Genomic DNA, 27,482 nt, shown 5'->3' on the forward strand with positions numbered 1-27,482 from the left:
GCAAACTCTGAGAGATTGTTCACAGAGGCGCTGCCGAACCAAGATATAATATGATGTGTATAATATAATGTGTGTAGAGGCATATGATACAATCTATTTCGTTGTTGGTATTAGGTAGCCTATGAATTACATATAATAGCAGCCAGCCTACATTATTATGCAACAGTAACTTGCGCATATATAACACACAGCCCTGCGAAGCCTGCATACAGTAAACTAACTTGATCATTAATCTAGCTGTTGTATCTTTACGCTTATGAAAACATTAAATAATATGTATAGGCGGGGGGCGGAGCTGAGCGATCATGGAGTAGACGTGTTTCACATGAGCTCCCTTCTACCGTGCTGAATATACGTTTCTCCCCATTAGTCTTTATTTTATTTTTATTTGTTTTTTATCTGTTTGCTAGGTCGTCGTGTTTAGTATACTGTCGTCGACTTTCTGCGATGACTGGGGTGGAAACCAGAGCCATGAGCGCCCCATCCAGCAAACCACCACCACCCGGCCTAGCCGCATCGTCGTCCGGTGTCGGGGAAATAAGCGAAGCTGTGCTCTTGGTCATGACCAAGCTACACGCAGACTCTGAGGCACGCGTCGCTGAAGCACAGAAGAAAGTGTTGGCGGATTTTTGTGTCAACCTCCGTCGTGAGATATCGGAGGAAATACGGCTGGCGGTGGTCCCGCTGACAGACAAGATGGAGTCGATTCACGCTGCCTCATCGGCTAATGCTAACGAACTAGCCATGCTAACGACGGAGGTATCATTACAGTGCGAGAAGATGGCGGGTCTCGAATCCGCCCTGCTGGCTAGGCAGGCTGAAGTCAACAAACTACAGTCGGCAATGGAGGAGATGCAGTCCCGGGATAGACGCCACAACGTCAGGATTGTTGGAGTACCGGAGACCAGCGGTGAAGGCCGTCTCTCTGAGACCATGCCCGAACTGCTGCAGAAAATACTAGGGACGGACGTCCTCCCTTCGCCTCCTGTCTGTGAGTCGGCCTACAGAGCGGGCAGGTTTTCTCCCGGCGTGAACAAAGAGCCGAGGCCCATCATAGTCAAGCTGAACAGGCTTCAGCAGAGAGAACTCATCATGCGGTCGGCTCGTACCAGAAGGGGTAATCTGAGGCTTGGCGATCACAAAGTGGCCATTTTCGAGGACTTTACGCCGGAGGTTCAAGCACAGAGAGGCGAATACAAGGTGGTCCTGACTAAGCTATGGAAACTAGGCCTGAGGCCCACGTTATTCGCTCCCGCGAAATTATCTGTATTGGAGAAGGTCGATGGTCAGCGTTCATTTTGGTCGTTGGCTAAAGCGAAGGAATATCTCGCGGCGATACCCGAGACTGTTGCTTGATGATATCTATGTCGGGTGAGTGACTTGGCGGTGTGTGCCTATATACGTTGATTAGGCCGACTATTCACAAATACTTGCTGTCATGCCCAGACATGCTAACTGCCCACTGCCCATCCAACTAGTGGGGCTTCCCAATGACTTCTGTTACTTGCTAAAGCTGACCTCATGGTCGTACTTGTGTATCGCCTCGTTGGAAGCTAACGAGCTAGCTGAACAATGTACATAATAGGCTAACGTGCTATCCGGATTCATCACTAGCTTACGCGCTAGCCTCGGGCTAGCTAAGCGGGCTTCGTCTATCGTCTGCGCTGAGACATTCGAGACCCGTTAATGGTTACGTATTTTGGTTGCTGTTGCTGTTCAAAGTGACATTGGTTTGCACAATTCAAGAGTGATCGGGTCCTTAACTAACTTCTGGTATGCTTTTATTTTTATATCCAGGTTGTTTTGAGCGTTGGGATCCAATAGTAGAAGCCAAGGTCGGTTGAATATGCATATACAATATATGATAACAGGTTGGGTCGGGTATGGCTTGCACCTTATGGCTATATGGTTATATGGCTTGCACTTTAGCCATAACCCTCTTTTCCTTTTTTTTTCTTATTGTCGCTGTTTTTATGTCATCTGTATGCGCGATTTAAATGTGATCCGATTCTACCTTGGACTAACTGCTGATATGCCTTAATTTTGTTTTGAATTTTCCGTGATCCATTTGTGCTATAACGTTGCGACATTAATATGCAGACTCCAAGGTAGATGGTTACAGGGTTGATGTTGAGTGATTATATAATAATGGCTAATTTTTCCATTATAGCTGTCATGTTAGGGCCAAGGCTCACGTTGGCTCTCGACCGAATATACATAAAATATGTGATAACAGGCTGGCTTAGGTTTAGCTTTGCTTGCACTTTAGCCATAACCCTCTTTTTCCTTTCCTATTATTGTCGCTGTTTTAATGGCATTTGAATGAGCAATTTAACTGTGATTCGATCCTACCTTAGACTAACTGCTGATATGCTTTGATTTTGTTTTGAATTTTCCCTTATCCATTTATACTATAACGTTGCAACATTAATATGCAGACTACGAGGTAGATGGTCACAGGGTTGATGTTGAGTAATTATATAATAATGGCAAATTTTTCCATTATAGCTGTCATGTTAGGGCCAAGGTTCACGTTGGCTCTCGAACGAATATACATAAATATGTGATAACAGGCTGGGTCAGGTTTAACTTTGCTTGCACTTTAGCCATAACCCTCTTTTTCCTTTTCCTATTATTGTCGATTCTTACATAGGTTATGTCATTTCAGCCGTTGTGCCTGATCAGAGGGACTGCTTCAGGGGTGCACTTTAACCATAACCCCTTTTTTCCCTTTCTTATTATTGTCATTGTTAATTGACATTGTTCACGCAATTTTGCACAATTAACCTGTGACCCGATCCTGCCTTAGACTATCGGCTGGGATGCTTTAATTTAATTTTGTTTTGAATTTTCCTGTACCCATTTGGGCTATAAAATTGCGACGTTGAAGCGCAGATTCGGAAATAGATGGTTGCAGGTTGATGTGGAGTTATTATTTAATAATGGCTATTTTTACCATTATGGTTGTCTTATGTTGGGGCCAGGGCTCAGGTGGTTTTCGACCGATATCTTTATTGAATTTAATTTTTATTATTATTTGTGTTTATTGGACTAGTGGGGGTTTACTCAGGGGTTTATCTAGAGGGGGGTTAGAGTGGGGAGCGTCTTTTTGGATCCATGTCTCTAGTGGGAAGTGATAGGAAGATGACCATCCTCAGTGGATGGGGCATAGGGTGGGGATTGGAGAGTGGGTATAGGGGGGCTTATAATAGGACGGGTGGGTTAGGGTTTAGAGTAGAATATAATAATAATAATAATTTAGGACCTGCTCCGAGGTCATCAATTGGCACACATGCGATGCATGCATGCAATTCGTATCTGCGATTAACCCATCCCGTCGTCCTTCCCCCCCAAGGGCAGCCGGGAGCAGACAGGCGTCAACGTGAGCCGCGCCAGGGGACCAATCCAAGTGCTCCTGTCCGTCTTCGTCAAGGACGCCACAGCGTTAGCGATCTTGTTGTTGTGCATGTTTTTCCATTGGGTTTATCTTATCGGGGGGGAAACCCTTGCGAGCACGGGGAGAACATGCAAACTCCACACAGAAAGGCCTGGGAGATACCCCACCTGGGTAACTGGCATCATGGAAACCTGGTCCCCAAGCGGGAATCGAACCCTGGACCTTCTTGCTGTGAGGCGACAGTGTTAACCACTACACCACCGTGCAGGGGGGGGGTTGTAGCTGGGGTGGTATTTTTATGTGTTTTATGTACTGTTGTCTTATATGTGTGTAATTGTTCCTCCTCTGAACTCCTGGGATTGACCGTCTGGGCCCACCTGGATCAGCGCCTCTGTACTCAGCCTGGCTGCACTGGTATGTTCTCTACGCATTTAGACGAGCTCGACCATGGCTAAATTGAATATTTTAATTTGGAACGCAGGAGGGCTTAACGCCCCACACAAGCGTGCCAGTGTCCTTTGGCTATTGAAGAGGAGAAATATTGACCTTGCTCTCCTTAGTGAGACGCATTTATTGGTAGGTGACGTGTCAAGACTGGCAAATCGGCAATATCACGTTATCTCCTCATCCTCAGCCGATGATAAGACGAAAGGAGTAGTCATAGTTACAAGACGTAACCTTGATATCAAAGTCTTGGATGTATGGTCGGACACGGAGGGAAGGATTACTATAGCAAAAGTTGAATTCTTGCATAGGAAGATGGCTATAATAGCATTGTATGCTCCTAACACATTTGATTCAGCGTTCTATAATACAATCACGAAGAATATGTTGGAACTTAATGGATACGCTCTCATTGTGGGTGGCGATTTTAATGCGTGCTGGGATGCGGAGATGGATAGGTCCGGGCCCTCTGAAACGAGCGACCAAAAACGGGCCTCTAAGGCCCTTAAGATGTGGGCCAAGGACACGGGGCTCACAGACCTTTGGCGCTTATCCAATCCCACCCTCAAAGATTACTCTCACCTGTCAGCCAGACACAAAAGCTTCTCTCGAATTGACTATGCATTCGCGTCCCCTAATATGTTTGATAGTTTCGATGTCTCATTGGTTCCCTTGGCTCTCTCAGACCACAAGGGGATTTTCCTTACGGCAACCTTTGGCAGGCTCTCCGCAAGAGCTCCCAGATGGCGTTTTAATTCGACCTTGCTAAAGAACGATGACTTCTGTTCTGAGTTCAGGAGTAAACTAGCTGAATTTTTGCAGATCAACGTTGGCACAGTAGAAGACCCTAGGGTCCTGTGGAACGCATTGAAAGGATTTGTCAGGGGTCATGTCACACTATTTGCCTCCAATTTGCGAAAATCCCGGTCAAAAAAGCTAGAAGGACTGGAATCATTATATGCGGACCTATACGCATCCTTGCAAACTAACTATAATGAACGACTAAACACACAACGTAAGATAGTCAAAAAAGAAATAAACTCCATACTTAAACAACAGTCTGAGTTCTTGATACATAGGACAAGACAAAATTACTATTTTCACGGCTCCAGACCTAGCCATCTATTGGCAATGAAAATACGCTCAAATGATCATTTCTCGGATATCCCCTCGATTAGGACGAGCCAGGGTGCAGTCACTACTTATTCGAAAAAGATCAATGACACTTTTAAAGAGTTTTACTCAGTTATATAGCTCAGAGGGTAATCTTGATGACTCTAAATTTGAATCGTTCATTGGCGGGCTTGAGATACCCCACATTTCTGAGGAAGAGGCCAAGGAACTGGGGAGACCGATTACTCTCGTGGAATTGAGGGAGACGATTGTTGAAATGCAGAGGGGTAAGGCACCAGGCTGGGATGGTATTCCACCCTAAGTGTATTTAGCTTTCTGGGACCAACTGGGTCCATTGATGCTCGATATGATCAATTACGCTATCGAACAAGGGGAGTTCTCAAGAGATGTCAATATGGCGTTGATTTCTTTACTTCTCAAGAAGGACAAAGATCCCAATGATTGTGGTAGCTATAGACCCTTGAGTCTTCTCGGGGCCGATTTAAAAGTGTTTGCCAAGGTGCTGGCCCGTCGCCTGCAGAGATTTATGTCTGTATTGGTACACTGCGATCAAACTGGTTTTATCCCGGGGCGTCTGGCTGCAGATAATCTTAGGAGGCTGTTGCATGTAATCGATAACAGTAAAGACAATACAACTCCATCCACAGTTCTGTCTTTGGATGCCATGAAGGCGTTTGACAGACTTGAGTGGTCATACCTGTGGAAGGTACTTGAGGTCATGGGTCTTGGGAAGAGTTTTATTCATATGATTAAAGTCCTGTATGCCTCGCCGTCTGCGATGATACTGACAGGCAAAAACTGTTCCACACTCTTTCCAGTCTCCAGATCTTCTAGACAGGGTTGCCCTCTGAGCCCAGGACTGTTCGCGCTTTCCCTCGAACCTTTGGCCCAATTTATTAGGCAATCGGAGGACATCGTCCCCATAATGGTCAATAATACTCCACACAAAATTGCTCTCTATGCGGATGACCTGCTGATTTTCATGGACGACCCATCCCGGTCGGCCACAAAATTATTGAGGATAATCGACGACTTTGGTAAATTGTCAGGCTTTAAGATTAACTGGAACAAATCAGCCTGCCTACCTCTTAATGAGCTGACCAAGGCGGTACGACTACCAGCTGATATCCCCATAGTAGAACATTTTAAATACTTGGGCATAGAGATATTCCCCACGCTGAACCAAATTACTAAGTACAACTTCACGGGTACTTATGATAAAATACGCCAGGATCTAGACAGGTGGTCGTCCCTTCCTAACTCCTTACAAGCCCGGGCTTCCATAATCAAAATGAACATCCTGCCTAGGATACATTTTATTAGCTCAATGCTCCCCCTGCCCCCTCCAATAGACCACTGCCGCAAGGTACAATCGATGGTATCTAAGTTTATCTGGAATAACAAACGCCCGAGAATCAAAAGGGCTACTACTCAACGTAGAAAACAAGATGGGGGCCTCGCAATCCCTGATTTTAAACTTTATTTCTGGTCCTTTTCACCGAGACCTCTGATGTGCTGGCTAGACCCTGTAGAGGCTGTATCGTGGCGCACCTTAGAAGCGGCGGCGGTATCTCCGCTAAGATTGCAGGATGTAGTGTACTCCACTGTCTCTATTTCGAAATGCCGGCTGAGGTATGGACCGATCATAACTCACGTGATCCAAACGTGGCGTAATGTACAGAGGTCGTGTGGGGTTAAATGCCCATGGCACCTGGACTCTCCCATTTTTAATAACCAGCAATTACTTGTTGGGCACAAGCCGGTTAATATTCCTCAATGGCAAAGGAGGGGAGTGCATACTCTGGACTTAAGAGAATTTTATGATCTACCCGGCGAGTCCTTCTTTCTTTACCTTCAACTAAGGTCAGCACTGAGGGCGCATGGCGTACCGTGGGCTCAAGCTTTGCACCCACACCCCTTCCTCAGGCTCATAGTGGACAGGACGACATCCAGAGGGTTTGTCTCAGACTTTTATACGCTCTTAATTCAATCCACGTATAAAAATGTATCATTGGATACAATCTGGCGTGTGGATATCCCGGAGTTGGACCCCGAGTTTGACTGGGATGATGTTTGGGCAAATGTGGCATTATCTTCCCGCAACCCCAATCACCAGCAAATTAATTTTAATTATATTCATAGGACCTATCTTACACCTAGGAAGCTATTTGCTATGGGACTGATAACCGACTCTCGGTGCACTTTGTGCTCTCAAAAGGCCACTGGCACTTATATGCATATGTATTGGGATTGCCCACCAGTGGCCCGCTTCTGGAGGTCAATAACGGACAAACTTTCAGATCTGTGTGGCTTAACTATCCCATTCACAGCTGTTACGCTACTCCTGAACGATATAACGACACTACCCGCGTCCGTACAACTGAAAAGGGTTGTCCTAGCGGGCGTCACAGCAGCGAAGAAGCTAATAGCAATGAGATGGAAGGAGCCTGAGAAGCTTACAATGATTAACTGGTCCCTTACTCTATTGGATGTGATTTATCTTGAGATATCCACGGCCCGGGTGATCGGGGTGGGGCAGGCTGGAATTGACCTGTGGTTCGCAGCAGCTGAGAAGGTAAAGACCGCCGTGTGCGGCTGAGCGGGGTTGGGGCGCTTGATCGGGGGGGTCCGGCGGTCTCTGGGGAGGGGGAGGAGGAAATGTCTGGTCTGTCTTGGTTTCTGTCTTGTCCTTCTTAACTTTGACTGGGGGGATTTTAGGGGGGGTAGGTATTTAGCTATTCTGCGCTATATGTCAATTCACATGCCATCTCCCCAAGGGACTAATATTGGCAGACTGATTGACCTGTTAACCAACTTGGAGGAAGAATTTCTTTCTTCTTACACTTTACCTTCTGCGAGTTTGGCAGTCTTGAACATGTGTAAGGGACCTAGGCTATCTACAATAAATCTGCGGCAACACTCTCATAAACAATCTTTTAAGTCACTCCACTTGTAAAGGTGGGGAAAGGTTGGCATGTTTGAAGACATTTTTGTTATTGAAATTGCCATCTGTATTTGATAGGTTGGACGCTGTTCTTTTTCTTTTGTCTTTATAATTTATTATTCTGTATTATTATTGTTTGTTATTCTCCTGTGAAGTTATGTTTTTTGTTACTGTGGTTATTGTGTTGTCCTGTTTTGTGTAATTAATAATAAAAAATTTGATCAAAAAAAAATAATAATATGTATAGGCTATAGGCCGCCTATATTCTCAAATGGCTTAATGGCTATCCGAGTCCTCGATATCCTCGCGGACGGACCAGTATTTATATGATCATATCATATTCATATTCATATCATAGTTTACTCTATCAGCCTACCAGCATGTAATACGTTCTTTGTTAGAACTCAACTCGTTATTATTTTGCGCATAGATTGCAGAAATACGGGAACGTTTTGATTTAGGCTTTGACATTGTAAAACTAAATAAGTGCAATTCTGTAATATCACCCACACAATATATGCTCTGTGTCCAGAGCATGTATGCTTTTCATTCATAAGACACATTTATTGCAAGGGTTTTGTATACACATACACTCAACAAATAACCTCTGTCTGTTCTCGTTGCAATGCGTTTTTATATCGTGGGTGTTCATATGACTTGTATTCTGCTTACAGCTTCGGGGTTCCACTTATTACGTTTAACAATGGCAAAGCCTTTTAAATATAATCAAAACGTTCCCGTATTTCTGCAATATATGCGCAAAATAATAACGAGTTGAGTTACGCAGAGCACAGTCAGTGCTTATTTCCGCGTTGTGAAAATATTCTACCACCGGCGCCACCTACGCATGGTCCGACCTGTGCTTAAATATACGCACAAAGTCAAGCACAAGTTCAAATAGATAAATCCCACACTTTGCTTAGGAATGGTCGTACGCACGGCTTAAGCACATATCTGTGCGTACGTCAGGTTGATACATGAGGGCCCTGGGCTTTGTACTGGCCGGAGGTGGGCGTAGTCGGTGAAGGATGTCTAGGTTTTTCAATGTGTATATAATGTATGGTGGGTGACAGCATTTACTCAGACGGATCTATAGATCTTAAAAGTAGCTCGCAGTCAGAGTGTGTGTCTTCAGTCAGACTGCAAATGAGGGCCTGTTATCAGCTGAGCTCTCAAGCCCAAAGATAATCAGCCAAGGTCATTGTCTGCAGCAGCGCTGGCGTCACATAGCAGTGTAACCACAGAGGGGGGATAATATCAACATTGCCTTAATAGTGATCTGGGTCAAATAGCTGTTGTCAAAGACAGCGTGTCACATAGTAACGAGGAGAGGGAGCGGGCCTGTTGTTAGGGGGAAGAAGGTATGATGTGAGTTTTCTTCCGGGTAAGGTTAGATTCAGATACAACACACACAGGAGAAGCGTTGATCAGAGACTATGAAACGGCTCCCTCCTCCCCTCGCAGGGGGGGGGCAGCAATGGAGTGCCACATCACCGCTGACAGGGAATGGTTGGCTACGACAAGGCCCAGAACCATCGGACTAATGACAGGAGACGGAGAGAAGAATGAATTAAGACTGTTCAAGGACAATACAGAACGGGGTTACATCTTGTACGAGGCTATGTTTATACGAATAAACATGAGGATCTAAGGAAAGAGATCAAGTTGCAGTGTTGTTTCTTATGACTATGGATGTACTATCAGGGGTTGCAAGAAAACACAACGCACAACAGAGAGTCACGAAGGAGAGGATGAGATGAGATTGGCTGAAAGCCAGAATCCAACTCGGGCAGATGGGAAGGTGCATGTGAGAAGTTTCAAGTTGATGCGCAACAGGCGCAGAGGACGTCCCATAGGCGGAAGCAGAAAGCCAATATCATATAACTAGGGTTATCGGATAACCTTCGTTCTATGTAGGGACTTCCGTAGTAGACAACTGTGTGGTGTTTACCTCCTGTATGATTAAATCCCTGAATTATAGCCCACCGGCAGATGTGAATGCAAATAACTCAAGATGGATTTTCATTCAAGGGCGGTTAGGTGGTCGAGCGGAGATTGCGTTCGTCACCAGCCCCGGAGCTGTGAGCTTGGTTCGCCTGTTCGAATCCAGCTCACAGCTCCGGGGTTGTCACCAGCTTGGCTGGCCGTCTGCACTGATACAATTGGCTGTATTAGAGGGTGGGAGAAGCTGGCGGGGTGGGTCCGGGTCGTTGTAAACAGCGACTCCTACAGTTCGGTCGGGGCGCCTGCTAAGCGCGGATTGGACGTGAGGGGGATAGTGTGGTCCTCCCACACGCTACGCCCTCTCAATGAGAATCCGCGCTGCCAGGTGAAAAGAAGCGGTGATTGGCTGGACGTGTGTCGGAGGAAGCACGTGGTAGCCTCCACTCTCCCAAATGATCTGACTGTGGGGGGTAAAGCGCAGCGACCAGGAAGGGACTGGGAATTGGCATACGACTAACATTGGGATGGGAGAAAATCGGAGGAAAAATGGAGGGGGAAAAAGACAAAAAAAAAAAAAAAAAAAAAATTGATTTTCATTCAAATTTGTGGTGCACATTCATGAAGGAAGAACCATATTAATTTGTGTGTGTGTTGTGACTTACCAACTCCATGTTTCTCTACCAGTCTGACCAGCAGCTCTTTCTCCGCCTTGGTAAATGATCCTGTCTTTGTACCTGACTTTAGAGAGACAGACAAACGGATTGATCAGAAGCACAGCCTCATGTTAAACCAGTTCAGAGATACATGAGCTCTACTTGTGTGTCAGCAACCTACCTTTGGTCGATTGATCTGTTTCCATGCCGCGAGACACTGGGAGTCGATACGATGTGGTAATTCTGCAGAAATCCTTGACCACCTGCCTGGAATACAGAACTATTACTATCTGCCTGGAATACACAACTATTATTATTATTATTATTATTATTATTATATTATCTGCCTGGAATACACAACTACTACTATTATTATTATCTGCCTGGAATACACAACTACTACTATTATTATTATCTGCCTGGAATACACAACTATTATTATTATTATTATTATTATTATTATTATTATTATTATTATTATTATTATTATTATTATTATTATTATTATTATTATACTATCTGCCTGGAATACACAACTATTATTATTATTATTATACGTATTTGTATTATTATTATTATTATAAGTGAAAAAAGTTGTAGAACGCGCTCACCTCACAAGACTTGACACTGGGTGCTGTAACCTCTAATATCATACATAAAAATAGGGAAACAATGTCCAGGCACGCACTCCAGGTTTTTCCAAATGTATTGGCAGCCTGCAATCATGACGTTTCGGTGTGAACATGATTGGTATCCTCATGATTGCAGGCTGCCAATACATTTGGAAAAACCTGGAGTGCGTGCCTGGACATTGTTTCCCTATTTTTATGTATTATTATAATAATAATAATTATTATTAGTGATGCTCGATATTGGCTTTTTTACCGATACCGATATACCGATATTGTCCAACTCTTAATTTCCGATACCGATATCAACCGATACCGATATATGCAGGGTTTCCCCCCCCAAAAAACGGAATAATTTCAGGTAATTAACATTACATATCTCTTGTTGTGGAATTAACACAACATTATGCATACTTTTGCCAATAAATAAAATCAGAATTTGTTCTTACTTGCTTGCCTGGGTAAATAAATGTTATAGAAATGTAAAAAAAAAAAAAAAAAAAAAAAAAATTGAAAACCGATACCGATATTTTCCGACATTTTAATGCCAATATCGGACATCCCTAATTATTATTCTTATTATCATATTATCTGCCTGAAATACACAACTATTATTATTATTATAACTTATCTACCTGGAATACACAACTATAATTATTATTCATATTATTATAATTATTATCTGCCTAGAATACACAACAATTATTGTTGTGAAGGATCAGATTAAACCGAATATATATATTTATTTATGGATATATATTTAATAGTATTTGTATATCGTTTGATATCCCCTGTATATTCCTTGTACAATATACACTGAATATCCCCTTAGTCTACTAACAGCCCATAATAGTTTCATTCTACCATTGGACGAGAACCTGGCGCCAGCAGCCAAGCCCCTTGGTTCAAGTTCAATCGTGCCGACGAACATGTCGTTACAAGCCCGGTTCCGCGTAGGAATACGTCTGGCGAAATACGAATGGTACTATTTGTTCACAGCGCATATAAATATGGCGCAGGTAAAGTAGAGCTTTCTTTTAGTCCATTAGTCCTTTACCCTCAGTTACAATTGGTCCTTCGAGCCGGATGGTAACTAGTGTAATATTAATATAGTGTTATTAATATTGAAATGGCCTATGATGAACACTCCACGAAACGGTCCTCCTAACGTAGAACGCCCGCAGCGCAGACGACAGCCACCTCAGTACTTAGAGGATTACGCTGTCAGTCAACTACCTAGCCTTCGACAAACGGTAAACGCGGTAAAAGTAGAAAGTAAAATTATGTCTGACCTTAACGACCAGGTTTCCCCGACCACAGAGGCCCTAGTGGGTTCTAATGTAACTGACCAAGCTCACGGTGGGGACCAGGAGGGAGCTGACATGCCTTTACCCCCCGCCAATACCGAAGAAGTAGTCCCCGACCACCCCCGGGAGGAAGACAACCCTACAGAGAGAGAACTCTGCACGGAAGAAGAGGAGGAGAGCGCCGAGGAAATAGAGCTCCAGGACTCCCCAACGAGTACAGCCAGGAGCGGCTCACCCAGGAGCGGCTCACCTCTACAACCGTCTTCCCCCAGCGAAGCGGAGAGGATGCTATCACAGGCGTTCCTCGTCAGCCTGACAGCCGCTACCGAACGCGATCGACTTCAGGGTGAACGCGATCGACTCCAAGCACAGATGCTTATCGAGCGCGAACAACTCCAAGCGCAGCAACGGAGCGAAGAAGAGCGCATACGCCTGGAGATGAGACGCCTTCAGACGGAAGAGAATATGGCAAGAGACCGGGCCGACGCCCAGCGCGCCGCCGCCGGTGCCCAAAGAGAAGCAGATCTCACCAAGCGCGAAGCCGAGCGCGACAAGTTACAAGCGCAACTAATGGAGCAGCTGATCCTCAAGGCAACACCCTCTCCCTCCGCCAGGGGTTCAAGGAACTCGTCGAGACAACAGTCAAGAGCAGCGTCTCCTAACCGAGCAAGCGACCCTGAACTTGACCAACAGACCAAGCCTATACCCCCCGCAGACCCCCTTCCCAGACCGGTCCAAGCGAGACCCAGCTACAAGGAAGGAGCGGCATACACAGCGGAGAAGCTAAATAAACGACTACAGGATCTAGAGGACCTGATAGAAGAAGAAGAGGGAGAGGAGGAGAACCAAGCCCGACGACAGCACAGTACTCCACCGGACCAGGAGGTCCAGTACAGCCCAGGCTATACCCCCGCGGCGCTGCGCTACAGATCCCCGACTCTATTCACGGGTGAGCATGACGCACGACCAGCCCCGAGGAATAGCACCTGGACCAGCGGGCCATGGTACCCTGCCGGTACCAGCCCACAGAGAGGCGCAAGAGGAGACTCGCCTAGGAGGTCTCTCCCCCAACGCTCGCCGATGTATCAGCCATCCACGGCGTCATACATTGCCACGCCGACGTTTCCAGACTTCACCTATGAGAATCGAGCACAGTACACGGAGCTCCGGATGTGCTTAGAGACAATGATGGTGGATGTCGTTGATGAACGTCACAAGTATGCAATATTACTGAAGCACCTGAAAGTACCGCGAGCGCACAATATAGCGCTAGCCTATGCCACCTCTACGACCCCATACACCGCGGCTCTAGCAGCGCTGGACCAGAGATATGGACGTATATGGGATTACGTAATCCAAGAGATAAGGCATATTGATCGCCTACCCCCAGCAACAGACAATCGCTCATTAGACGACCTGTCTATAAAAGTGCAGTCCCTGGTAGGGATGCTGGGAGCGCAACGGGAAAAGGGCATGCACGAGCTATACGCCAACTCTAACGTCGAGAGGATTTTAGAGAAGCTGCCACCCGCCAGACAAGAGCGTTTTAGGCGGCAGAGAGACCACCGTGATCCTAACGGTCCCGAACCATCCCTCCTCGATCTAGCCGACTTCCTGGCGAGAGAAGTCAGCAGCTTACGACTGGATACGTTCGTGCGGAGCACGCCAAGCTCCAGAGAGGGACCCAGGAGAATAAACGATGGAAGAAGATCGGTGACTGTCATGCACCAATCAGAGTCAGTACCGAGCAGTAAGAGCCACAGTACCCCCTCGAGAAAAGAGAAGTGGAAGATGGTGTGCCCCTACTGCGAGAAGGAACACTGGCTGTCACAATGTGACCTGTTCACAAAGATGAATGCAGAAGAAGTGAGTCAATAGAAGTGAGTCCAACAGGCGCTGTTACCGATGTGCACGCAGTCACATGGCAGCCGAATGCCGCCTAAAGAAAAGGTGTAGTCGGTGTGACGGAGCCCATCTAGATATACTACACGACAGTAACAGAAGAAGGCCTGCACCTGCACCATCGAGCAGCACCAAGGCAAGTGTCATGTACATTGACCCCGCCAGCAGCAGTGGCGCCCAAGTGCTCTTAAAGGTAGTCCGTGTGACATTGAGCTACCAAGATAAAGTCATGGACACTTACGCCGTCCTTGATGACGGGTCAGAGAAGACCCTTCTGCTCGCGTCCGCTGCGGCCCAGCTGGGACTGCGGGGGAGCGAGAACCAAATGACGATTCGGACAATAAGAAGAGATTTAAAGACGATAAAGGGCGAGAATGTCTCCTTCACTATCGCAGCAAGCGGGCAGCCAGAGCGACGGTATAGGATTACAAATGCTTTCACCAGCCAAGAAATAGGACTATCGCAGTACACCTACCCCATCGCCAAGCTGATGGATAAATATGTGCACCTGCATCAACTACCTATCCCGCTCATAGACGGCGCCACCCCGACCCTGCTGATAGGCTCCGACCATGCAGACCTCATCGTCCCGATAGACCGGGTCCATACAGGACCCCGAGGCTGTCCTGCAGCAGTCGAGACCCGCCTAGGGTGGACACTACAAGGCCCCCTCGCTAAATCTCTCAACCGAACAGCAGCCACTAGCTGCCTCCACTCCAGAGCGACAGAAGAAGACACCACTCTCCTGCAGCATGTCGAGAGGCTATGGACACTAGAGACAATGCCCTTTAAGAACGAAAAGAAAGACATTCGTTCTAAAGAAGACATTTACGCCATCAACCTACTCGAGCAAGGGACAAAGAGAGTCACAGTCGGCGGAGTGATGAGATACGCAACTCCACTCCTGAGGCGAGAGGGAATGCCCACCTTTCACGCAAAGAAAGACGCCACGGAGCGGTATCTATTGAACACAGAGCGGCGCCTAGCCAAAGACCCCGCTCAAGAGAGTGTGTACCGCGCTGAGATTGAGAAGTTAATCACAGCGGGACACGTGACAAAGATTGACATTAAAGAGGCCGATCAGACGACCGAATCATGGTACGTGCCGCACCACAAGGTCCACCACAACGGCAAGGATCGCATTGTGTTTAACTGCAGCTACCAGATCGGATCCCAAAATCTGAATAAAGAGCTCTTGCCCGGCCCCACACTCGGCCCCTCTCTACTAGGCGTGCTACTACGCTTCCGCCAGGACAAGGTGGCTATCAGCGGGGATATCAAAGGGATGTTCCTGCAGGTGAGACTAGTGGAGGAGGACAAGCCCCTGCTGCGGTTCCTATGGAGAGAGAGGATCGGAGATGAGCACCCAGCCATCTACCAGTGGGAAGTCCTCCCCTTCGGAACCACATGCAGCCCGTGCTGTGCTACATTTGCACTACAGAAACACGTCGCAGAGGACCCAGCAGCAGATGAAGAGGTCCGACACAGTGTGAAGAACAGTTTCTACGTGGACAACTGTTTACAAAGCGTTTCGACTCAAGAAGAAGCCGAGGCTCTCCTAATCAAGCTACGCGCCTCCCTGATCAAAGGCGGCTTTGATCTCAGGCAGTGGGCCAGCAGTGACCCGCACGTATTGCGCAGCCTCTCCCCCGCGGACAAGGCTGCCAGCAGCGAGACCTGGATGGCGACCATCCCAGGAGAAGCCCAAGAAATGACACTAGGACTAGTCTGGCGCTTCAAAACAGACTCGCTCCACTATAGACACAAACCCCTGACCACGGAGCAGGGAAGGTCGACGGCGATACCGACCACCAGACGGAGTGTGTACAGAACACTCGCCAGACAATATGACCCGTTGGGATGTATTCTACCTTACACCACCAGGGCAAAGATGATTGTACGAGCACTATGGGACAAGGACCAGGGCTGGGACGACCCAATACCCGCACACCTTGCCTCCACATGGAGAGAGTGGGAGACGGAGCTCCGCTCACTCCCAGGCGTCAATATACGCCGCAGCTACTTCCCACCCACAGTGAGGCCAGAGACATGCAAGATGGATCTACACGTCTTCAGTGACGCCTCCGAAGTAGTCTATGGATCGGTGGCCTACTTGCGTGCCCAAGAGAAGGGAGGAGAGATACACACTGCTTTCATCCTGGCTCGCTCAAGAATAGCCCCACGAAAGCAACAATCTATCCCGCGTCTAGAGCTCTGCGCAGCCCTAGCAGGAGCGCATCTAGCCACGTTAATCCAACGTGAACTCACCATTCCGGTGCACAGAACAATCTTGTGGTCAGATTCCACGACAGTACTCACATGGATCAAGTCTGATTCATGCAGATACAAGGTCTTCGTGGGAGTCAGAGTCACCGAGATTCAAGAGTTAACAGAAGCAGCGAGCTGGCGGTATGTGGACACCAAACACAACCCAGCTGACGTCATCACCCGGGGAATGTCCCTGGATGACCTCACCCGTCGCAACATCTACAGTGACGGACCAGAATTCCTCAAGCTCCCGGAAGAAGAGTGGCCTACGCCCACCCCACGGGAAGCAAGTAAAGAGGAGGCTGAGAACAAGAAACCTATGTTCTGTGGACTGAGCACAGTCGCCTCCACAGACCCCAACATAGATGATTGCATTACCCTACAGAGTGCGCAGCTAAAGACATTCCTGTGGCACCACCGAGAGATTCAGTCCACTGCCGACATTTCAGCAGCTGACTACGAAGAAGCAGAGCTTCTTCTACTACAACGAGCCCAGAGAGACTCGTTCCCCGACGAGCTAGACTGTCTACAGGGAGGAAAGCCCGTCCCATCAGACAGCAGACTGCTCCACCTGGCACCCGAGAGCGACGCCCATAATCTCATCAGAGTGGGTGGTCGTCTGCGGAGAGCCCCCGATCTACCGGATGACGTTAAGTACCCGATAGTCTTGAACAGCCGACACAAGGTCACAGAGCTGATCATAAAGAAATACGACGAGGATGTACACCACGCAGGAGCAGAGAGAGTCTTCGCGGAGATCAGACGTCGCTATTGGATACTTCAAGGAAGAGAAGCGGTGCGACGCTTCCAGCGAACCTGTCTAGACTGCCGAAAGTGGCGCGCGCAGCCCAGCATACCCCGGATGGCTGACCTACCTCCCTGTCGCCTCCTATTCGGCGACAAGCCATTCCACTCCACAGGCATGGACGTTAACTATTATTATTACCGTAAATCCTCAAATATAAGACGGGTCTTCTATTTACCTCAGCTGCAAAGAGCACCATGCCTTTTTTAGAGAGAGGCTTATATAAGAGACAGGCCTTAATTTAAAAAAATTACACTTTAAATAAATTTTTCTTTTCTTTTGTTCTTTTAAATGTTCTACTACTATGCATTGTAAAAGAAGACCGAAATAAAATCATTCATTCATTAATTCATTCATTCATTCATTCATAACTATTACCTGTCTGGAATACACAATTATTATTATTATTATTATTATTATTATTATTATTATTATTATTATTATTATTATTATTATTATTATTATTATTATTATTATTATTATTATTAGTATATTATCTACCTGGAATACACAACTATTATTATTATTATTATAACTATTACCTGCCTGGAATACACAATTATTATTAGTAGTATATTATCTGCCTGGAATACACAATTATTATTAGGATTTCAAGCATGAAGTGCAGAAACCCTGTTGTTTTCGTGTGCATTTATAATATTTTTTTTGTATTAATCTCATTCAGAAATGCTTTTGCAAATTCCTGTGAGATGATCTGCCTAAAATACACAACTATTATTATAACTATTATCTGCCTGGAATACAAAATAATAATTAGGGGTCCAACCAGCAAATGGTCTGAAGGACCAACACTTTGACATCTTCATTGAGGAGGAATAATGGTCTGAAGGACCAACACCTTGACGTCCACATTGAGGAGGAATAATGGTCTGAAGGACCAACACCTTGACGTCCACATTGAGGAGGAATAATGGTCTGAAGGACCAACACCTTGACATCCACATTGAGGAGGAATAATGGTCTGAACTGAAGGACCAACACCTTGACATCCACATTGAGGAGGAATAATGGTCTGAAGGACCAACACAACATTGAGCTTCTATCCCCAGGGCCCAAGAGTTTAAAACTTGTAATCCCTATTTATTTATTGATTGATTGATTGATTGATTGATTGATTGATTGAACATTTTAATTAACAGATTGCAGAATGGGTACAGTACAGCTCAATACACACAATTGTTAAGGGGATGCAGACCAGAGAAAGACTTTCGTCTTGTTTACATCAGGGTCCCCCATTTTCAATTCATAATGAGTTGAAATGAATGTATCCCAATCTGATCCGATTAGATAGGGATTAAACGTTTTTAACTCCTGGGCCCAGGCCATCAGGATTCTCAATGACTCTAAGTACATCTATATTCATTGCAGACACATCCACATGCACACACTCACTTTAAAACAAACACCCACCTTTAACATTCACTTTAGACACTTTTTTAACACTACACCATATTGTATCTATTTATTAGAACAAGATTTGCACTACATCCATACCTAATTTTCGAATTTTTTCTTTTAAGTTTGCATTTTTGTACCTCATTGTTTGCATTTTGTACTTAATTTTGTACTTTAGGTTATATATTTTATATAGTGTTTGGACTTTATTCTTTTAACTTCTTTTTACTGTATGAAGCACATTTTCTCAGGGGGCTGATACAGATAATATTTCACTGTAATGTACATGTACTGTATACGTGACAAATACAACAAAACTTGAAATTGAGGAGGAATAATGGTCTGAAAGACCCACAGGAAGGAGGGTCCTTATCCTTTTTAAAAAGGAGAGAGATTGGGCGGCTGGGTAGCGCAGCGGACTAAGCGCCTGCCTACCACCGCAGAGACACTGGTATCGAATCCAGCTGTCAGTGGTACCTCCGGCTTGGTCGGTCGTCCATACTAACCAATTGGCAGTTTTAGCGGGTGGGAAGCCGGCGGGGTGTGTATCCTGGTCGCGTGAATACTTTGGGAAACCAACATGTCCTTCCGCGTTTCTCTGATTGGCCAGCGATCGGCCAGCCCTCTACGCTCCTACGCCGGTAACGCGCGCATGCGCATTTCGTACTCGTCTCCCTGTGGGGAGGCCCGCTGGTGTACAGCTGAGAGCTCCAGCATAGCTGAGCTCCAGCATAGCTATGTCCGCAGCTCCAGCATAGCTGAGCTCCAGCATAGCTATGGTCTCTGACAAGAACAAGTTACAGGTTGAAAAAACCCTCAGCTCAGAACTAGGCAAAATCTGCATATGGCTCACAGACAACAAACTATCATTACACATGGGCAAAACAGAGTCCATTCTCTTCGGTTCAAATAACAAACTCAGCAAAACCGACGGCTTCTCAGTTACAGTGGGTGACAATATTGTCACAAGGAAAGATGAAATTACCTACCTGGGTTCCATCCTAGAGGCTAATCTTTCCTGTGACAAAATGGCATCCAATGTAATAAAAAAAGTCAATCAACGAACTCGATTCTTGTACCGGATCTCCTCCCTGGTAAACAAGAATACCCTGAAGACTCTGGCAGGAGCACTCATTCAAGGGTACTACGACTATGCTTGCACCTCATGGTACCAAAGCACCTCAAAGGCACTAAAAACCAAATTACAAACATCTCAAAACAAACTAGTCAGACTACTGCCTGACCTGACTCCTAGAACCCACCTCACCCCTGCACACTTTGCCAACCTAGGATGGCTTAGAGTAGACGACAGAGTACAGCAACTTGCAATGGGCCTGGTCTACAAGATACACTACACGACCAAGGTACCCATGTACATGTCAAAATACTTCCCAAAGGTCAGTGAATACCACGATCACAACACCAGAGGGAGCTCCACAAATCATGTAAAACCCAGATTCGGCTCAAACAAGGGACTAAACACGTTTCGCAATTATGCCACAACAATGTGGAACGCCCTACCCAAAGCTGTAAAGGAATGTGAATCACTACCCACCTTCAAAAACACTCTCAAAGAACACCTACGGGAGACTGCAATTCAAAACTGGCCCCTACAAATGTCCTAACCCAGTTGGACAATAAAGACCAAGCATGGCTTTGTCAGTATTCCAATGTACAGCGCCACCCAACCCCACCCCACCTACCCAACCTCCTCCACTGTACAGTTTCGATGTCAAATGTATGTCAGTATTCCAATGTACAGTGTCCCCCCCCCCTACCCAACCGACCCCCCCCCCCACCTCCAATGTACAGCCCCACCTCCAATGTACAGCCCCACCCCACCTACCCAACCTCCCCCAATGCACAGTTTCTATGTCAAATGTATATACACTCTTTTTCAGGATTTTTTTAGTATCACAAACAGTACTGTATTTGAAAATCTGGTATGTCATAAATGTATAGATGTAGCAGTACTGTCTATCTGTATGTCATGTGTGTCATATGATGAATTGAAAATGGGGGACCCTGATGGAAACAAGACGAAAGTCTTTCTCAGGTCTGCATCCTCTTAACAATTGTATGTATTGAGCTGTACTGTACTGTACCCATTCTGCAATCTGTTAATAAACTTTTCAATCAATCAATCAATCAAAGCTATGTCCGCGAGCTAAGCGCAAGCCAGAGTAAAACACAGTTTTCAATCAATCAATCAATAATAACATTAACGAGACTCTCGTTGTGTCTATTCTGCTAACGCTACCTCTCATTGCTTTAACGTTACCGCGGCTCTCATGTCTATCTGCTAACGTGCTCCAGCATAGCTGAGCTCCAGCATAGCTATGTCCGCGAGCTAGGCGCAAGCCAGAGTAAAACACAGTTTTCAATCAATCAATCAATCAATCAATAATAAGATTAACGAGACTCTCGTTGTGTCTATTCTGCTAACGCTACCTCTCATTGCTTTAACGTTACCTAGGCTCTCGTGTCTATCTGCTAACGTTAACGTTAGCATTAGCATTAGGCTAACAAGCTGTAACGGCACCAGTCTCGCGTATATCTGCTAACTAGGGGTGCACCGATATGAAAATTGGCCACCGATACCGATACCGATACCGATTGTTCAACTAACACAATCGGCCGATACCGATACTTGTGGCAAAAAATAAGTATTTGTAAAAAAAATAAAATAAAAATTTATATTTTTTTTTTATTTTTTATTTTTTTTAATGAAACTACTGTATATTTGTATGTGCATGTTTGTATTTGTAGGCCTCTTTACTTACTTAAAAAAAGGAAACATCAAGAAATATGTTTATGGTATCACTGATCCCTCTCCCAGTATCGTCTGGCGGCCTGCAGAGGGATACTATTTTCTCAACCAGAGCTTTCAACCAATGCAATGGAACCATTCTGGCGGCCTGCAGCGGGATACTATTCTCTCAACCAGAGCTTTCAACCAATGCAATGGAACCATTTTGATTGACAGTCGATTCGGCCAATTACGCCACACCGCTAGCACCCACCTCCTGCTGTTCTTACCACCAATCGGCAAGCGTTTATTCATTTTTCTACTTCGGGGCATGCCGCCATTGATCTGCTTGCGAGAATGCGAGTCAAACTCAGAACCACAACAAGCTAATACGTTAGCTGCCCGGCAGTGCCCGCCGACCAGCGCGCTCCACAGGATGGCCAAACGAGACACAATGATTTTACTGCAACAAATGTTATAATAAAACAAAGCCTTTCTATACATTTGTCTGGTTGAAAACTTTATTAACAGATTGCAGAATGGGTAGTTGGGTACGGAATGGAACCGAGCTATGAACGGCTTGCTTGCTATCTTCGGGTAAATACTATGATGATGTAATTGAACGTGTAACTAACTATATAACGTTAATGCCACAAAACGAATGTTTGTGTCATTTTAACAGCAGATACTTTCTTAAATGCCATCCTCCCGACAGAGCGGTGTTGATGGGGAGCTCTGATGGGTTCGCTTGGTTGTGTTATTAGCATTGAACAGCTAACCGAAAGCTAGCGTTAACTAATGTTAAAGGTTTAGCCATAACGTTACGTTGGCTAAAGTTGGGGCTATTCATAATCCAGCAATAATGGCTGCAGACCTGCAAGCAAAGTACAGCAAGTTGGCAAAGGAGTATTCCAACGTAAATCACATTTTCACCAGTAACGTTAGTCTTCTGCCTCCCGGCTATGAACGGACTCTGAGTAATGCCTTGCTGCTATGGGTAATAATAATATGCTGATGTTATTGTCCGTGTAACACTAACTATATAACGTTAATGCCACAAAACGAATGCCTTGTTAATCATAAATAGTAACTTTGATGCAGTAGCTTGTGTGTGTGTGTGGGGGACGGCGGGCGTTGTGCAGGTAGGTCGCGAGTGAACTTTTTTTTTTTTGCCTTTTGACGCTACACAAATTGATGATTATTTATCGGCGACTGCTATCGGCACATTTGAGCTTATCGGCCGATAGCAGTCAACAAGGCACTTATCGGCCGATACCGATACCCGACCGATATATCGGTGCACCCCTACTGCTAACGTTAGCATTAGGTAATAACCGGTTTAAAATGGATGGTAATTACCTCACGTTATGTCTATTCTACTAGCATTAACCATTAGTTACTAGTACAAACAATCAATAGCGAGTTATATTGATCGCGCTATGTACGATAGCCATGCTAAAACGCTAGCACAACATTAGCACCTAACCTAACAACAAGCTTAACAAGTCAGCGATCTTTTTGTGAGACTAAACTCTCCGCTCGGTGGCAAATTGTGTTGATGTCGGTTTTGTTTCATCAATAAATGAGGCAGAATACACAGTGACTGTATCCTTTTTTGTTTATTGCACTTGTTCCTGCTGCAAATGAAATCCTATGTGAGACATTAAAGATGGCGGCTTTCTGTTTTTGTGGAGAGCCTCCAACAAGTGACGCGTCTCTCTTCTGACCAATCAGTAGTCTGCAGTGTTTCACGTGACTTTTCTGGCGTAGAGCGCTGGTATTCACGAAGGAGAGCGCTGGCCAACGCTGGCCAATCAAAGAAACGCGGAAGGACATATTGGTTGCCCAAAGTATTCACGCATACTGGTCGTTGTAAACAGCGACTCCTACAGGTCGGTTGGGGCGCCTGCTCAGTGAGGGAGGGAACTGGGGGAAGTAGTGTGAGCCTCCCACACGTTACGCTCCCCCAGTGAAAGTCCTCGCTGTCAGGTGAAAAGAAGCGGCTGGCTGACTCCACATGTATCGGAGGGGACATGTGATAGTATCTATCAACCCTCCCTAGACAGGCAAGTGGGGGGAAAATGCGCGCAACGACCAGGAAAGGGAGGGGGGAATTGGCATAACGACTAAATTGGGATGGGAGAAAAATACAGAAAAAGGAGGAGAAAAAGTAGATCCAAAAAAAAAAAAGGAGAGAGATTGAAGGCTGAGTAAGAATGGGTGGTACTCTACCTTTTTCGAGAGATTCATTATATACATCCAAGAGAAGCGAGCTAGCTCATCACAAAACCTTTTGACAAATTCTGTTGGGTAACCATCCAGGCCCGGGCTTTATTACTTTGCATTGCTTTGATTGTTTCATCTAAATTGTAACGATGAGAAATAAAATTCTCACATCTTATTATGATAAAACATTCTGTACACCATGTCCAGTCAACTAAAGCCTTAAATGGAATATGGCCTGAGTCAGTCTGTGCATAGGTACGGTCCCCAATGACAGTTAATGTAAACGGTCTATGATATACGTATGTACCAGCAGAGTTCTACTTATATGGAATTAAGTTGAAATGTCACGTATACGCATAAACGTGAGGTTACGCATCACGATTTGCATGTTTGAATATTTATTTAGTAATGACTTTGTCTGTGAAGATAATAAGTTCCTCTCTCTTTCTCTCTCTGTGTGGTGTTTACCTCCTGTATGATTATATCCCTGAATTATAGCCCACCGCGGCAGATCCTGAGTGTGAATGCGAATAACTCAAAATGGATTTGCATTCAAATTTAATTGTGTGTTGTGACTTACCAACTCCATGTTTCTCTACCAGTCTGACCAGCAGCTCTCTCTCATCCTGGCTAAATGGTCCTCTCTTTGTACCTGCCTTTAGCGAGTCCAGGTACCTACACACACACACACACACACACACACACACACACACACACATATTGACCACATACAGAGGGTAATATATGAATCCAGAAACAGCTGTAAGTACGGTTTGTAACTATGTCATGTTTTGAACTCAGATGGCTGGTCTGGATGTGTTTCAAATGTTAGACCCCACCCAGAGGGATGGCGCTTACCACAGCTACACAACCGGTCAGTAGCTACTATACACAATTATACAACCTGCCAGGAGCTAATGTACTGTGGCCAGAATACCATTCAATTGGTAGAAATAGCAACACATCCTGACTGAGTTTACACTGGCCGAGTGGCTGAATGACCCCCTCCAATTGTATCAGGAGCCCCATCTCCACACTGTCCAATCAGGAGCCCCATCTCCACACGTCTAATCAAGAGCCCTGCATCTACACTGTCCAGTCAGGAGCCCTGTCTCTACAGTCTACACATGAGGTGGGATTAACTCCCCATTTATCGGGCTGTCTTAACTTCAAACTTGCCAATCAAAGCTCACCCGTCATTAAACTGTCCAATCAATTCTTACACCAAGATTTATTTCACGTCACAAATAGATCAATACAGTCCGTATTAACTCTCTCTGCCATGCTGGGAACGGGATCTGACTATGTGCTGCCACGCATTAAACCAACGGAGTCGCTCACCTTGTTTGCAGGGCTATAATATTTAAATAGTTATAGCCCTGCAAACAAGGTGAGCGACTCCGTTAGGGCTGTCAGTTTATCGCGTTAATTAGATTAATTAATTACACAGCAAATTATCGCATTATGAAAATTAACTCAAAATTATAATATATATTTTTTTATATAATTTTTTTTAACTCATTCATTCCATAGGAACGTAGAATACACATTTACAGACTTTTTTAATATGGTCTTTTTGCATGTTCTTGGTATCTGATTCTAGGGACATCTATGGATCTCAGGGAATGTATTCCCAGTGTCAGAAATACTGTGTCTGTTACTAGGCTTGAGTAAATTGCAATGAACCAAATGAGAATATAAAAAAATTAAAATTATCTTTGACTGTGAATAACACCATGATACAATTTACCAGACCTGAAAAATCTAAGCAAATTAATGAATGAAAGATGATTAAACAGAAGGTTTTGTAGATACAGTACTGAATTCTGCCATCCGCCGGACACATGCAATTTGAAATATAATTATAAAATATCAGGCATAAAATGGTTATGCGATTAATTCGATTAATTAATTACAAACCCTGTAATTAATTAAATAAAAAAAATGTATCGCCTGACAGCACTAATAGCTATATATGCAATACTATGGCCCATTTGACATCGAGTATCTATCGTTCAAGATGTGAAAAAGGAATATTTTTTCCATCCATACATTATCGTTTTATACCGTGGTGAATATAAGTATGTTTTTACAGTGGTCTGGGGTAATTCCTGGAAGGCTAGTAATGGCCTGCGACGCATATTATACTTAATCCATTGGAATTTCGTCCCTATACATGCTACAATTCAAAATTCAAATGCGTGACTTCCGGTTTGAGATGTTCGGGTAGGCGGCCATTGAAAAGAGCTCCCGGTCAAAGAACATCGAAAAAGGAAGTAAAAATGTCTAAAACAACATAAAAAGTGACAATTCAATGATAAAAGAGAAAGGGAAGGATGGACACGAGATCAAGCGAAAGAAAAACGACCCCAGAAGAAATACAAACACCGGAGAAAAGACACAAGGGAGTGGCGCAGAAGGTAAACCAAGCTAGCATGACGCAGGCAGAAATGCCCACCTGGGCTGAGGAGCTACTAACTAACATACAGTCTAGCATGCAAGCTAGCGCAATAGCTAACCAAGCTAACACGCAGAACATTCAGAACAATATCGACAGACTCAGAGAAGAAGAGCCTCGAGACAATTGATGAAAAATTACAGAAACAAGAGAAAGACAAGAGAAAGAAATAAGGATGTTCAGTGTTTCCCCTATATGCATTCAGCAGCGGCGCAGCGCTGCTATGAACTAGACCAGGGGTCGGCAATTGGGTCTGGCCACGGGCCAGATTTTCCCCAAGCCTTTGCTTGGCGGGCCAGGATCAAAAACAATGGCTAATTTAATATACTGATAGTGAAAAATGCAGCACCGCGGCGGGTGCATACACTTAATAATAATAACTTTATTTGTATAGCACTTTTCATACAGAGGTTGCAGTTCACAGTGCTTCACAACAGTAAAAAACAGGCATAATCGAGCACTCGCAAATGGCGGACCCTGATGTAAACAAGACAAACGTTTTTCTCTGGTCTGCATCCCCTTAACAATTGTGTGTATTGCGCCGTAATAAAGTTTTCATTCATTCATGAACAGCAGATCAGCTGTTGCAGATCACCGTGGCGGGTGATGAACCAGAATGCATGAAAACACGACTCACCATACCTTGTTTGTTGTTAAGTCCTCCAAAATCCCTGCTAATGTTTGAAACATGTCCAATATCCACTCGCCGCCCTCCAATTCCAGATTGGCGTTGAATGCAGCTACTTTATCTGCCAACTTGAACACAATTGTCATCATTGCCTCGCTGTTGTTGTTGTCGCCACATATTATGCAGAGAGGACGTCGGCTCGGCACGCAAGAATCACTGACCTGTTGCGATAAACCCGTATTTTAAGTATGGCTCCCGTTTATTAAAAGCAGCGTTATATTTCCCCGTTGCAAAGAAGCTATCCAAATATGTTTTTTTTTTTTTTTTAAACACATTTTGTTACTCCTCGCATCTCGAACGCGGAAGTGAAAGTGTGTTAGGGAAATATACACGCGGCCCGTGGGAATATTCCATTGGTTCTCCCAGTCCACGTGACCATTTCTAGCATTTCAATTGGCTATAGTGTCAGACATGCTTTTGATGACTACCGGTAGATAGATACAGCTTCACAATAAAAGACACCCTGGCGTCCCGAGTGAATATTTCCCGCGCGTAAAATAAATATCATATTCTCAAAA

General features: G+C 45.1%; 1 protein-coding gene across 1 annotated transcript in view; it reads right to left on the reverse strand.

Moving 5' to 3' along the window:
- The window catches only part of snapc4 (small nuclear RNA activating complex, polypeptide 4), a 157,494-nt gene that overhangs the window by 84,277 nt on the left and 45,735 nt on the right, over nucleotides 1-27,482 (reverse strand). Inside the window, exons 6-8 of the mRNA XM_084307868.1 lie at nucleotides 24,399-24,493; nucleotides 10,698-10,783; nucleotides 10,526-10,601 (exon numbers count right to left, since the gene is read on the reverse strand). Of these exons, the coding sequence (XP_084163994.1) occupies nucleotides 10,526-10,601; nucleotides 10,698-10,783; nucleotides 24,399-24,493 (257 nt within the window). The remainder of the gene's footprint in view (nucleotides 1-10,525; nucleotides 10,602-10,697; nucleotides 10,784-24,398; nucleotides 24,494-27,482) is intronic.

The sequence above is a fragment of the Notolepis coatsorum genome, assembly GCF_963971535.1.
Source record: "Notolepis coatsorum genome assembly, chromosome: 2".
Classification (NCBI taxonomy): Eukaryota; Metazoa; Chordata; class Actinopteri; order Aulopiformes; family Paralepididae; genus Notolepis; species Notolepis coatsorum.